Below are 15,266 nucleotides of genomic sequence, written 5' to 3'. Positions count from 1 at the left end.
CGGAATCAGAGATTTAAAATACATGAGTTCAACACTACTTCTCAAGTGGTTTGTTAAGGAATAGTTCCACATGGATTAGTGAAAACAAATATGTTGAGTTTATTAGTTGGGAAAGAGGTTTCCTAAGATGGCTAGTCATTTTGAGATAGGCTTTGGACCCAACTTTACATGGTATCAAAACAAGTACTCGTATGTAGACCTCCACCCAAATTATCCATATGTAAGATCCCAGAGGGCCTACACGTGAGAGGAAGTGTTAAGGAATAGTCCCACATGGATTAGTGAGAACAAATATATTGAGTTTATTAGTTGGGAAAAATGTTTTCTAATATGACTAATAATTTTGGGATAGGCCTTAGACCCAACTTCACACTTTGGAAGATCAATACTTCTCCCAAGTCCATATGAAGACCAATTGTTATTGTCAAGCTTAATTGGAGGGAAAACCAACGGTTTACCAGGACAATGCTATCCCCCCTGTGGAGGACCTAGTTTTCCCTTTTACCCACATTAATTTCAGCTACAAAACACTACTTTAGTGATGGTCTCAAAGTTCAATTCTAGAATGACTGGTGGATGGGTGTTTGTCGAATTTAGTCTGGTTACTCGTCCTACCATTACTATTGTTGAGCCCTAGTGTACCAATGCTATGTTGGAAGATGGGCTCAAGCGCACACATCCAAGGATAAGGCTCGCACGTTCAAGAGAGGTGGCATCATGGTAAATAAGAAGACTTCTCATAAAGATGGCATAAGGATGTAATTAGTCAAGGAGGAACATGCCAACTGATATCTTTTCATATGTAAAGCTTGTAGTCCTAAGGGTATTATGGACATTATAATATCCTAAAAAAAACCTATAATTAGAGGCTTTTGGCTTGGGGTAGAGCATTCAAGCTCTCTCCCCTTCTCTTAATTCGTCCAAGCTCTCTCTTAGCCTAAAGCTTCTCTCTCACTCCCTTTTTCTCCTCTCCCTCTCTTATTTTGCTCGATGTTCTAATCATGGGATCCTAAATTCAACATGCAACCACCACTTTCAGCAAGTTTTGAATGACACTAAATTCTCAATGCCAATAACCTTCTTGTGACTCTTGGATCATTCAACATAAAAATCCAAGAGCAGAACAAATTGCTCTGGATGCGAGATAAAAGTGGCAAATTTATAGCCTCTTCAGTCTTTACTCAAAACAAAAGTTGGACTCCAATCACAAAGGCCCATTTTCCTACCATTTCTTCGCTCTCTATTCCCATTAAAATAAGATTTTTCCTTAAGAGTATCCTCCTCAATAAAATTCTCACTGTCGATAATCTCAGGAAAATAAGCAATGAAGGTACCAGCATCCAAGCCCCCTCTATAATGAAGATGATGAGAGTGTTTCCCACCTTATCCTCCATTGCACTTTCGCCTAGAGGGTCTAGAGACACTTTCTCAACATTATTGAACTTCAGCTTCGCCTCTGAGAGACCTTAATGCCACTAGTAAGCTAGCTTGTTGCGCAAAAATTCCAAACTTGGAGAAAGCCCTCCTCTCAGCACGTTTAGAACATATTCCTTGGGGCAGCTAATAGAAAGAACCAATCGATGTTTCCAATTCAGATTCATCAATGTGGAGTTAGTGTTGAACAACATAATTGACAAAATTTCCACCTAGATCCACATCGAAAAGGAATTCGAAGGCCTATAGGAAGCCCCATATGTCTGCCCCTTCTCACCTTACTGCTTTGGAAAACTAGAAGCCCTTCACTACGATGTCCTTAAACTAAATTTTGATGGGAGTACTCTTAACAATTTGGGCAAGGCCATCTTTTGTGGCACTATCATGAATTTTGAAGGCTCCACTCTCATCTCTTACTCCAGCCTATATACAACTCCACGTCACCAAAACTCTTTACTCTTCTCCTGGGCCTAATCATTTTTCGGGATCACCTAAGTGGTTGAAGGGGATTCCAAGGCAACAATGGATTGGTAATAGCCCATTGGATCGGGTCATTTGAGTGGCCTTCTCCTCATCAGAGCCAGGTTATTACAACGGACACATGTTAGATAATAGCCCATTAGATTCCTAATACAATGTACTTGTTATCGAAGCCACAATGTCGAAACAAAGCCCACAACATTCAAAAAAAAAAGATGAAAATTCGTGGTTGGACTTCCTCCAACTTCCATTTATAGATTTAAGGTTGAATACGTGAGGTCAATTTACAACATTACCCCTACTTTAAGTAAAAATCCTAATTTTCTATATCTCCTATTCTACACGTCTCTTTTACATAAAATTTGGTCCGTAAACATAGTTTGACATGTAGAATAAGATTACATAAAGAAATATAAATAATGATAAAGTAAAATAATCAAAATACTCTTATTCTTGTTTTACGACAAGTTCAAAACTAATTAGAAAGCATATTGTTCATATGTTTAAATGATGTGGATGATCATGATCTTATGTAAACTATGAATTTTAAGCCAGAATTGTGTATATGTGAGCTACCAAAGTGGACCCCTAAATGACCCAAATGGAATCAAAGAGTCATTTCCCTGTTTAAGCAGACATTACAAGTGCTGCCACTGGTGCACCACTTTTTTTCTAACACCATGGATGGTCCATCAACCACCTCTACCTCTAATCATTCTTTGAAGATAATAAACATGGCATCATCTCTAACCCCTTTTTTCCTCTCTTTAAACACAGCCACTTGTTCCTACATACCATGATTCCCATCCAAATAAGCCAGGCCACTAATTGGACATGTTCTAAACCTCAAAAGCCCCAGGAATTGGCACATAGCTCAGCCATTTGTTGACTCTGAATTGGAAGCTCAGGGGAATTTTGTCTTGCCCGGCGGCAGTGGCCGACCCAACTTTGATCTGATTCAGACTTTTAACCTAACCAGAATTGATTAAAATGTAGACCAGGTTCAGGCTCATCAATCCCAACCCTGATTGATGGATTGATTGATTGATGTCCACTTGAAACCGCTCATCTTATTTCATTTATTTATCTGGAGAAGATCCTGACCGCTCTTTGCTTATTCGGAGTGATTTGAATCTCTACACTTTTCTATAATATTTGGATTCTGGAATCTGGAATCTTGGGACAACGTAGTGGGCCCTTGGAAGTCTTAACTAGTGAAAGATTGGGACGTGACCTGCTACCCGCTTGTCTCATGGATGACCTATGCCAAATTAATTTTTATGAATATTAAATTAGTTTTTTGTGAAATTATTAAAATCATATTTTAATTTATAAAATTTAATTTCCTGTTTTAAATATGTTTGAATAAATGATAATTTAAATTTTTATGTTATTATACATGAGACATTATCGATATATTTAAATATTTAAATTTTCATTTTCTCTTAGGTTAATTATTATATGAATTAAATTTTATTATTATTATTTATAGGTTAATTTATTGAAAATGTTTTATATAAAATATAAAATTTATTTTTATTTTAAATGGCATTTATTATAAATTCCACCAGCTCACATGAGAACTAAGATCCATTGGAGATATGAGCCCACACTTTGTCCTCTTTAGCCGACCACGTGGGGCCCGTCGTCGATTTGATGAACAAATGTGAACCGTCCAAATATGAAGGCTAAAAGGAACAGAAATCAGCGACCGTCGCCTTCTCTGGGGAGTGTCCAGGTACAAAGCGCCCGTTTTCCCACCTTCGTTTTGATCGTCGCGTCCCGCGTTGATTGCAGGTCCTCTCTGCTACCCTGTTCCTCTGCTCCTACATTTAAACAGTACGAATTTCAGTTGACAGGATAACGTTTGCAGACTTTGAGAAACCCAATCTGCCCCCCTTCTCCGCTTCCCACTTTTTCCCAAAGGTCAGACGTTTGCAGTTTCTTTCTGCTTCTTAAAGAAAAACGACCCTCCATTTTGAGAACAAATGTCTCCAGGGCGGTATTTTCTGTTAATGGAAAATGGTTACTGGTGGATTTTCGTGGCTGATTCTCCCTTCCTGTGGGCTCTTTGTTTTATCTTTCCACCTTTTCCTTGTTACTTTTTTTCCTTTCTTTTTGGTTTTTGTCTCTTTCACCTGGAGATGGTGGAGGGAGCCCATCGTTAAATAATTCTTCTTCTGTTTCTGCGCTGCTAATATGGAGATTCGGTTGTTGTGAGTCTGCAGAGATTTGGCAGAGTACCCATTCTCGGAGACGCTCCAGGAAGATCATCTCGCATCGTTTCTGTGTGAATAGAAAAATCGAGTACCTGATTTTGGGTTCTTTTGTTCATGTGATGTTTGAGAACCCGGCAGGAACCGAATCGGGTACGAGTAATCTGGAGGTTTGGGGCTCATTGACCATTTGAAAGTTGTTTTTCTTTTCTTTCGAGTAGTGAGTTTCGTCATCCATGGGAGACCAGTATCGTTTCTACAGCAGGGGAAACAACAGTAGATCGATTAGAGACGATGATTTTGATGAGGAAGATGTTTGGGCAGTTGTGAAGGAGAAGAAAGACAGCAGCTCGAAGATCAGAAAACCCAAGGACTCCCCCCTTTCTCCCGTTCCCAGACACCTCCCATCCGCCGCACGAATGATCTCGAGATCCCAGAACGCCCACAGTGAAGGGATCAAAGTGGTTCAACAATCCGCGCCTGTCAACATTCCCGACTGGTCCAAAATTTACGGGAAAAATGGCTCCGACAGCTATTTGACTGGAGAGGGGTCCTGGGGAAATCCTGGTCACGAATATGGTTATCATGATGATGGCGACGTCAACAACGGGGAGGAGGAGGAGGAGGAGGAGGACGATGACGGTAGGATCCCCCCACACGAATGGATCGCTAAGAAGCTCGCGAGGAGTCAAATCTCTTCTTTCTCTGTCTGCGAAGGGGTGGGAAGAACTCTCAAAGGGAGAGACCTCAGCAAGGTGAGGAATGCTATTCTCACCAGAACTGGCTTCTTGGAGCAAAATTGGGAGAAGAAACTTGGATAGAATTGGTTATGGGCATATGGTGGGTGATTGCTTCTTTATAAATTTTGCAAGAATTTCATATCAATGAAATATTTGATCTTTTGTCCATGAATTTTGTTGCGTTAGAAAGAACAAAGTAGATAACATTGATTGGAAAAAACGGAAATTGTTAACTGTACTGATTGTTAGTAAAATGGAATCCAATAGTTTTTCAATCTTGATCACAGACTCTGAATCTGCTTCGTCTTGCTTTTTATCTTTCCATCGGGATTGTTCAAGCCTTCCAGATTCATTCCAGTTAAAATTCAAACTTGTTTTAGTACCACATAGATCCTGAAGCGAAGCAGATCTAAGTAGAAGTGTTATATAAATAAACCGCAGGATAACGATTATCCACTGAAGGAGCTGCGTGGGGAGCACAGAGCGAACTACGTGCGTTTGCCACTCGCTTAATTTTTAGTAAGTCCTCTGAATAAACAAATATTACGTTCCCGGCATTACCTTGCAATAGTTGTTTGTAAAAACTCTTGAGTCATATAAAACACAATAATATTTGTTATTTCTCAAAACATACACGTACATAAAAGAAAATAAATAAAAATAAAAATTTTATTTCAATGGGGCTATAAAATACAACACTTGAAATCAAATGTAAAGTGACCAATCTAAACAAAGCTTTTGTAACCATTTGTATGCATGTGTCTAAACAAAGCATTTGTAACCATTTGTATGCATGTGTTTGATGAGCACTTCATTAGATCTGGTTATTAGATCTGGTTTACTTTGTTTTTTACTTTTATTATTCTTAGCCAAGAACATGACAATTGAATTGTCATAGTAAGTCCTTAATAGTTTAGAGATTGAATTGACAACTCAAAATCCAAAAATGAAATTATTCAACCATATACCTTGCGATGTAGCCTCAAAACATGCAACAAACTTAGCTTCTATTGTAGACATAGTAACTAGCTATTGCTTCATATTTTTCCAAGATATAGTTTATTTACCAGACGTAACGTAGTAACTAGTGATTGCATGACACAATCCCAAGATGCCTTGTGATTTATCTCTATAGATACTAAAAACCAACGACATAAAAGGAATCACCCATATCTTTCATATCAAAGTTTTGAAAAACAAAAACTTTCACCTCTTTTAGTAAACTTATATCATTGGTTGCAAGTAAAATATCATTCACATATAAAACCAAAAAGACAACTTTATTATAACTAACTTTGTGGTATATACATTTACTTATAATATTATGAAATTTCAAATATCAATCATGGGAAAATTGGTTTAATCCTATATCGATTTCTTAAGTTTGCCAACCAGGTGACCACCATCACATGAGGTAATCCCTTCAGGTTGTTTCGTGTTAACCTCTTCCTAAGTCTACATTGAAGAATACAGTTTCACATTCATTTGATGTAAAACTAAAGCAAAATGAGCAACTAATGTCATAATGATATAGAAGGAATCTTTCTTTGAAATAAGAGAGAAAAATATCTCAATAAAAATTTTATTCATTTTGTGTCAATCCTTTGGCAACAAGTTGAGACTTGCATAACTTGATGTTGCCTAATGAGTCTTTCTTAGTCTTATCGACCCATTTACAGCTCATAGCCCTTGTTGACACAGATTTGTATGACAAGATGTTTTGGGTTGTAGTTAAAATTGTGATGACATTAAACAATACATCTTGTAATTGATTGTTGAGTTCATATCGTAGGTTTAGTCATTGAACATGATTTTAGATCATTTTATTTTTATTATACAGTGAACATAGAGAAGTTTTGCAAATGGTGGCTACAACTAACCTAGACCAATGACATGAAAAAAAGTTTGTTGTTTGATTTAAATAAAAGTTAATTCTATCAATCAACTATATGAGCTCAAGATCGCTTGGTTTTATGCAAGTGGTCTGATATAATCTAATTTATTACATGTCAAAACTTTAGTAGCTTATGAATAGTAATATTTACCATGTAGCAATAGGTCCTATATTAATGGCTACTCGTCTTGTATTGGCATGCACGTCCACACCGAACAACTTTAGGCAAATCATAGGACTCAAAACAACGATGTAATACTATGAAGATAAATTGCCTTGATTATTATGAGGTCATAACTGATATAATCAAATTATGGTACTTGGGTAATAATTCTATTTATTTATTGAAGTGCAAGTAATTTGAAATAAGTAGTAGTAGGCATAGTATTAATACGGAGGAGTGATTTATAAGTGTTAATATCTCGACAACCTGGTGTAATGATGACCCTTTTGCATTAGTATTTCAAATCGAACAAGTGTATTCCATGGAAGACCCAAAAAATGGTGGTTTGTGGTGCCTAGTTCAAATTGTGCTTATGAGAAATGTATTTGATGTGTTAAAACAACAGTTACCTACAGATGATGAAACGACTGCCTACGAGTAGGAATTATAAAAAAACTAATTCTAATGTGGACCAAGTGGATGATGATGTACAAGACCCAATGTTACCCCAAATCATATTAGTGTATTAGTGGTTTAAGGATAAAGACAACAAGGAGTGGAAATAAACGAAGAAGACAAGTTGAGGTAGAAGACAAGTACGGTGAAGAATAAGATGAAGCATAAGAAGAAAAAGACGAGATTGGTAGAGAAGTGGAAGAAAGTGATAACAATATATAATGTTGTTAGACGACGATGAATCTGAATATTTATTTCATAGGTCTACAACGTTAGTTTTTGTAAAATTATTTATTTTAAATATCGGCAGTGTTATTCTATTTTTTAGAAATAATATTATTGATATTATAAGCATACTCAATATGCAAGTTCATCAGATATCATGCCTCCTTATCTAACTAGGCTACAACCAGTCTCAAGTCATGCATCATCCAAGGAGATAGGTTTCACTAGATCCATTATTTTAAATGCATGATAGTAAGTTAGTTGGAAGGGATGATTGTGTCCCAGAGACATAAGAGTATGATAATCAACTAATTATTATCACTCTTTTATGTTAATTTATATTTTACCTACAATAATTAATATTTTATGTGTATAGATACATCCACATCATCTCCATCTGCATCAACTGTATCTGCATCCTCATAGATGAGGCAATCATGAGGCGTGAGCAAGGGCTCCATAGTTGATGAGCTGATGAGAAACCTCAGCAAGATCCCAATGGAGATTTGAGGTTTACTGCAAGGGCATTGGGAGTCCAAAGTTGACTTTTCACTCATTGGGTGGGCCATGTAATGAGAACTTATATGGAGGTGAAGATGGAAAACTTCAAAGCTTACACTAAACATTAGATAGCGTGTGTTGATCATTTGTAATGAACTCAATAGCAAGCCAAGTCAATCAGAGGCGTCGTGGCTGAGTTATTTAGTATTTAGCTAATTGCTTTTCTTTCAATTTATTTTTACTTTATTTTTATTTCAGTTGAAGAGTTAATATGTTGCAGGGGCTTTATTGTAATTTTTTATCTTGAACTTGTGTAGACGCCAACCTTACTTAGGGGGGAAAATGGAATGGGAAGAGACAAGTCTGATTTTAGCCTAAACAAGGTTTGGAGTTCTCCTCAACGAGCTCTAAGGTCCAGGTTCCCTCACGAATCTGATTTCTTCTCTTTTTTTTTTTTTTCTTTTCCATTTACCGAAACCAAGGGTAGCCACTGTAGTGCAGAACTCGTCCACTAAGCTCTAGATTATCCTTCTCAGTGTCGTGTTACAAGATCCATGACCCGAGACCGTAACAACTTGGTATCAAAGCAGGATAACATGGGGGATACATCCAGCAATGAAAAGCTAAGAGCAATGGTCAGAGAGGTGTAGGGCGCACAGGCCGAACAGCAGGTGAGAATGACAAATTACAACCAACAACTAGAACAAATTCCAAGTATTAACCTGCAACTCTAGAGACTCTCAGGTATGGTTTCGGATCATTTGGCTAAAAGAAACACAACCCCAGACCGAAGGGGGGAGCAGTTTGCAGGGCGCACTGGTGTCCATGCACAGCAGGGTGGAGGCACAGTACCCAGGTACACAAAGTTAGATTTTCCCACTTTTACTGGGTCAAACGACCCCTTAATTTGGTTGCATGATGTGATAAAAAAATTTCAAATCAACGGACAACTGAGTTTGACAAGGTGGGACTGGCCGCTTTCCACATGCTCGATGAAGCGTAACTATGGTTTCATCAAGTAGAATTGGAGAGATTGGTGCTGGATTGGGAGGAATTTAAAGAGTTATGTACCATAAGATTCGGCCCTCTAGCACACATCAACCCGTTGGGAGATTTGGTCCTATTGAGACAAACCGCATTTATGGAACTTTATCAGAAACAGTTCCAAGATAAATTGGCTCGAGCAAGCCGAATGGTTAGAGTCGACCAGCAGGTAAATTTACTTATAGCAAGCTTTAATGAGTCTTTGAGGTTAGAGGTGGAACTCCACTCACCTACTGATTTGGCTCGACCAATATATTTAGCTCGAGCACTGGAAGCAAGACAGAAAGTTCAAAGTCAGAGGACTGGTTGGCAAGGGGGAAAGAACATCTGACCTGGTTGGCAAAGGGGGAGGAACTATTCGCCTCGGGTGACCTTGCCAACAGTGTAGCCACCCAAAAATACTCTGTTTAATATTGTGGCAGCATATACAAGGACCAGCAATTCACCACCCCAATATATACGAAAATTAACTGGTTTGGAAATGGTTGACCGCAGGGTAAAAAACCTCTATTATAATTGTGATGAACCTTATAGGGCAGGCCACCAAAGTAAAAGGATCCGCAAGAGGAGGTTGTATCGAATGAGGATCCGCAAGAGGAGGTTGAACCAGAAATTCTTTAAATACAATTATTGGACAGAAGTCGGCCAAAACTATGCAAATGCGGGCAAGGGTTCTAGACTAGGAACTTGTGGGCTAGTGGACTCTAGAAGTACCCACAATTTCTTAAGCTTAACAACTGCTAAACATCTTGAACTTGGGATCTAGCCTCACCCAATTGCCACGGTTTCAGTTGCTAATGGTGAGAAAGTTCCTAGCTACAGGGTCAGCAAGGCGGTACAGTTTTCTATGGTAACACTCATTTTACCACTAAATCTTTGGTCATACCATTAGGTGGATTTGATATGATACTTGGAATCAAATGGTTGCAAACCTTGGGCCCAATCTTGTGGGATTTCTCTGCCTTAACTATGACTTTTGTGTTAGAAGGAATTCAAGTAATTCTAAAGGGCAGTCAAACTGAAGTGGCACATCATATCCACCTACTACATAAATAGGAACCATCGGGCAACACCTTAGAAAAGTTACTGGAAGAGTTCACTTACTTGTTTCAGAAGCCTTTTAGGGCTGCCTCCATTGAGGCATTGTGATCATAGAATTTGTTTAAAATCCAAATCAGATGTGGTGGTTGTTAGACCCTACAAATATCCACACCTCCAGAAAGATGAAATAGAATAGTAGTGCCAAGCAATGCTGGAACAAGGCCTTATTCGCAACAGTTGTTCCCCATTCTCTTCACCAGTCCTATTAGTTAAGAAACATGATGGCACATAAAGATTTTGTGTGGACTACAGGGATCTAAATGCAAAAACAGTCAAAAACAAGTTTCCCATACCAGTTGTGGATGAGTTATTGGACGAATTGCAAGGTTCTCATAATTTTTACCAAGTTGGATTTATGATCGGGTTATCACCAAGTCAGAATGCATCCTTCCAATATTGAGAAAATAGCATTCCGTACTCACCATGGACATTTCGAATTCGTGGTGATGCCATTCGGGTTATCCAATGCACCTGCCACTTTTCAAGCTTTGATGAATGAGGTATTCCATGACTATCACCGAAAGTTTGTGTTAGTCTTCTTTGACGATATTTTGATTTACAGCACATCAAGGGAAAAGCATTTGGAAGACTTACGACTTGTTTTCCAACTCCTCCGAGCACATCATCTCTTCTTGAAACACTCTAAATGTTCATTTGGGGAACCCCAAGTTGCATATCTTGGCCACATCATCTCAACAAAGGGTGTAATAGTGGACCCAGAAAAAATTACAGCAGTCACCAACTAGCCCCAACCGCACAACATTTCAGCCTTAAGAGGATTTTTGGGGTTTTTGGATATTATTGAAAGTTCATAAAAAACTACGGAACACTGGCCATTCCTTTGACCAGTCTTCTCAAACGTAATGCCTTCAATTGGAGCGTTGCAGCTACGGACTCCTTCAATATGCTCAAGCAGACTTTAGCTTCCACCCCAGTCCTGCAATTGCCTAACTTTGAGGCCTTATTTGTGGTAGAGTGTGATGCTTTCACGGAAGGTATTGGGGCGGTTTTATAGGAAACTCAGCATCCCATTGCATATTTTAGCCACCAATTAGCGGCATATCACCAGAAGTTACCAGCTTATGAACGAGAGCTAATTGGGTTGGCCAAGGTTGTTCAACATTGGCAACCCTACTTGTGGGGACGCATCGCTACTTCTCCACAGCAGCATTGGATCAGCAAATTAATGGGATTTGACTTTACGGTGGAACATAAGCCAAGCAAATTGAATAAGGTGGCTAACGCCTTATCCCGACGTCTGGATGAACAACACCAAGTATATGCCATTAGTCAGCCAAAGTCTATCCTGTTAGACTCCATTAAAGAGGACTATCAGACTACTCCAGCACTCCAGGAGTTGTCTCATATGATTACAGCAGGGACAATGGACTCCAAGTGGGCTATTTGGGACAACATTATACTATATGACAATCACATCTATTTACAACACTCCTCTCCCTTGATTGTAGTAATTTTATCTACTTATCATGATAGCACTCGTGAGGGCGTTCCAAAGACGTTGCATCGGATTAGGGCTGATTTTTCCTGGCTGATTACATGGCCTCGTGTCATGCCTGCCAACGCAACAAGGTCGAACATTTATCACTAGTGGGCGTCCTTCAACCACTCGCCCTTCCCACACAGGTTTGGGCTGATCTTTCCATGGACTTCATTGATGGCCTCCCCAAAACTTCTAGCAAATCAATCCTATTTGTGGTGGTTGACAGATTTTCAAAGTACTCTCACTTTATTCCATTGGCTCATCCATATACGGCTTCCAGAGTAGCTCAAGTGTTTTTAAAAAATATTGTTCATTTGCACGGCATTCCGAAGTCCATCGTGAGTGATCGTGATGCAGTTTTTACCAACCACTTCTGGAGAGAACTTTTCCGATTATGCGATACCAAACTCAACTTTTCATCTTCTTATCATCCGCAATCCGATGGGCAAACAGAGGTTATTAACTACACGGTGGAAATGTACTTACGGTGTTTTGTAGGCAACTGCCCTAAATGATGGATAGAATGGCTTCCATGGGCAAAATATTGCTACAATACGTCTTTTCATACAACTTTGCAAGCTACCCCTTTCGAGGTCCTCTACGGCAGGGATCCTCCACAATTGCTTTCATATATGGCCAGCTCCACCAGAGTTGAAGCTCTTGACCAAGCACTGATGGATCGTGATCAGGTATTCCATGACGCTACCCAACGTCTCCAGAAAGCTCAGGCTCGGATGAAGGCATACTATGACAAGGGGCACAAAGATGTTACTTACAACCCAAGTGATTATGTGTGGCTCCGCCACCAACCCTACCATCAACATTCCATTGTTGGGCCCCGCCACAAGCTATCACCCAAGTTTTTTGGGTCCTTCTCGATTCTCTAACGCATTGGCCAGGTGGCTTACCAGCTTCAGCTTCCACCAGACTCTCAACTTCACAATGTCTTTCATGTGTCACTCCTCAAACCCTTTAGGGGTACAACACCACCTCCACCTCTGTTCTTACCTCCAGTGAAGGAGGGGCATGTTATCCTCTCTCCAACCACAGTTTTGCAAGCCCGACAACTTCATAATAGGTGGGAGGTTCTCATCGAGTGGGCTGACACAAATGTAGCGTAAGCAACATGGGAAGATTTGGAGACATTTCGTCAAGCCTACCCAGCCTTTGAGCTTGAGGACAAGTTGTTTCTCCAGGGAGGAGTGATGTTATGAACTCAATAGCATGCCGAGTCAGTCAGAGGCGTTGTGGCTGAGTTATTTAGTATTTAGTTAATTGTTTTTCTTACAATTTACTTTTACTTTATTTTTATTTCAGTTGAAGAGTTAATATGTCGTAGGGGCATTATTGTAATCTTTTATCTTGAACTTGTGTTGACGCCAACCTTACTTAGGGGGGAAAGTGGAATGGGAAGAGACAAGTTTGATTTTAGCCTAAACAGGGTTTGGAGTTCTCCTCAACGAACACTAGGGTTTGGAGTTGTCCTCAACGAATTCTAAGGTCCAAGTTCCCTCACGAATCTGATTTCTTCTCCTTTCTCTTTTTTCTGTTTTCCATTTACCAAAACCAAGGGTAGCCACTGCAGTGCAGAACTCGTCCACTAATCATCCTTCCCAGTGTTGTGTTACAAGATCCATGACCCAGGACCGTAACATCCTTTTATTGAGGTAAATATAAAAAATTGTTCAATTAAATTTTCCTTTTATTTTTTCTATCTTACAATATTAACTTGACAATGTTGTGTGTTATAGGATAAGTTAGATGTTGACTTGAATGGTAATGCAGGTGCATGACCTATCATGCACTCTATATTGGGTGTTATATTTTGATTGCATCAAACTCTACACACGCCTGGTAAAGGGAATGTGGAGGTCACCCTACGACATTGTCTACACCTTATAAAGGGGTTTCCCTCAAGGACTAGGAATGGCTATGCATGAACATGTTTGAGGGGGAGAAACTCTAGGTGATTAGACTTTTAGGGATTGTGTTTTAAAATATCAATTATTTTTTATTTTACTCATATCTAATTTTTATTTACAGAGACATTCTTAAGTCAATGTTGAAAATGTTAGGAAACATAATGTTCGACATACTACAAGGTCAAAGTTTTTTATACGTATTAGAGAGGAAATGGTATGTATTTAACTTGGAGTATATTTTTTTTAATATACTACTAATCTAACATTAATACATGCATGTGTCCTTCTAAATGTGTATGGTATAAATTGCTTTGATATTGAGCCATTTTAGATAACCCATTGATCTGAGCAATATGTAAGAATAACTTTATTATAAATATAAAATTTTATTTAAAAATAATAATTTTAACTTATGTTATTTTTCACAAGAGAAGATGCAACAATTGATACGAAAGGCACAAGATGCAGGTGAGACAGTTGATGAGAGCGTCATGGAGAGTGTCATTGGGATCTCAGTCTGGCTACATTAAAGGATTGGGTTTGTCTCGACCACCTCTACCCAAAAATATCCGACCATCTTTGTCTTAAGCGATTACACGTATAGTGGAGGAGTTGCGAGAAACTAAAGAGGCATTGTCCCAAACTCAAGAGCACAAGTCATGGTGAGGAGTAAGAGCGTCATACTGAGGAGCAAGAATGTAAGATGGAGAATTTAAAGATGCAGATGCACACTTAAAGTCAGCCACCCCTAGATCCTCCAGCTGATGGTACATATTCTTTATTTTTATATAATTTTTATATTTTTTATATTTTCAAAAAAAATTATAAAATTTGTAAAAAAAAATTGAGATTTTATTATACATATGTTTCTAATATATGGTTTCTTTTATAGTTAATTATTTTTATTTTTGATGAATTAATTTATTAGAGAGGGAAAATAAATTTTAAAATAAAAAATATTTAAAATGATTTATAACCTACCAACAAAATTCCTACTTCGTCTTCAGAGGTGCATCTCACATATCTCTTGCAGGTTATATAGCCCAGTACAGCCATACCCACACCGCGCGCAGGCTGTAGGTAATCGAAGAATTACTTCAAGAACGAGAGGCAATTCCAAATAGAGTCAAACAAGTAGGTCTTCAATAGATTTTGGTAGATAAGTACAGTCAACAGTGATGCCTGGTACCAAATGCCATAATTGATTCCAAGTTCAAATCAAATCACAAGATGAATGCAAGACACTCGAATACAAAGCCTTAATTGTGGTCCACCAAATTTGGCTTTATTGTCTTCTAGGCTAATAATGGTGACTAGAACCAATTACTGCATCTATCATTAAATTTCAAAGAAAATTTGCCTCAAAGCTCTTACTCTTTGCTGGCCGTTATGAATCTGGTTGAGGAACTAACCCAGTTATGGGCTATTACGACACCAAGCCTGCCAAAAGACATTAAAACAACAGAAACAATAAAAAAGAAAAAGGATTGGGTGGGGAGAAGAAGTAGAAGTCTAGATAGGAAAGCTGTGGACTGCAAACAAGGAGTCAAATGGGGGAAGGCAAAAATGAAGATAGGATGAAAGAATCA

General features: G+C 38.6%; 1 protein-coding gene across 1 annotated transcript; it reads left to right on the top strand.

The window, feature by feature from the left end:
- The first annotated feature begins 3,746 nt into the window (after positions 1-3,746).
- Positions 3,747-5,085, top strand: LOC137953917 (protein S40-4-like). Its single transcript, XM_068801470.1, has 2 exons — positions 3,747-3,840; positions 4,143-5,085. The coding sequence occupies exon 2, from the start codon at positions 4,367-4,369 to the stop codon at positions 4,949-4,951; it is 585 nt and encodes a 194-aa protein (XP_068657571.1). The 5' UTR covers positions 3,747-3,840; positions 4,143-4,366; the 3' UTR covers positions 4,952-5,085.
- Positions 5,086-15,266: the final 10,181 nt, after the last annotated feature.

This window comes from Aristolochia californica, unplaced genomic scaffold (genome assembly GCF_029961685.1).
Source record: "Aristolochia californica isolate CCGP_79_NKW_82.1479 unplaced genomic scaffold, dmAriCali1.0.hap1 SCAF_16, whole genome shotgun sequence".
In the NCBI taxonomy this organism is placed as follows: domain Eukaryota; kingdom Viridiplantae; phylum Streptophyta; class Magnoliopsida; order Piperales; family Aristolochiaceae; genus Aristolochia; species Aristolochia californica.
Note: the sequence above shows the minus strand (reverse complement) of the source record. Positions and strands in the feature narration are given on the sequence as shown.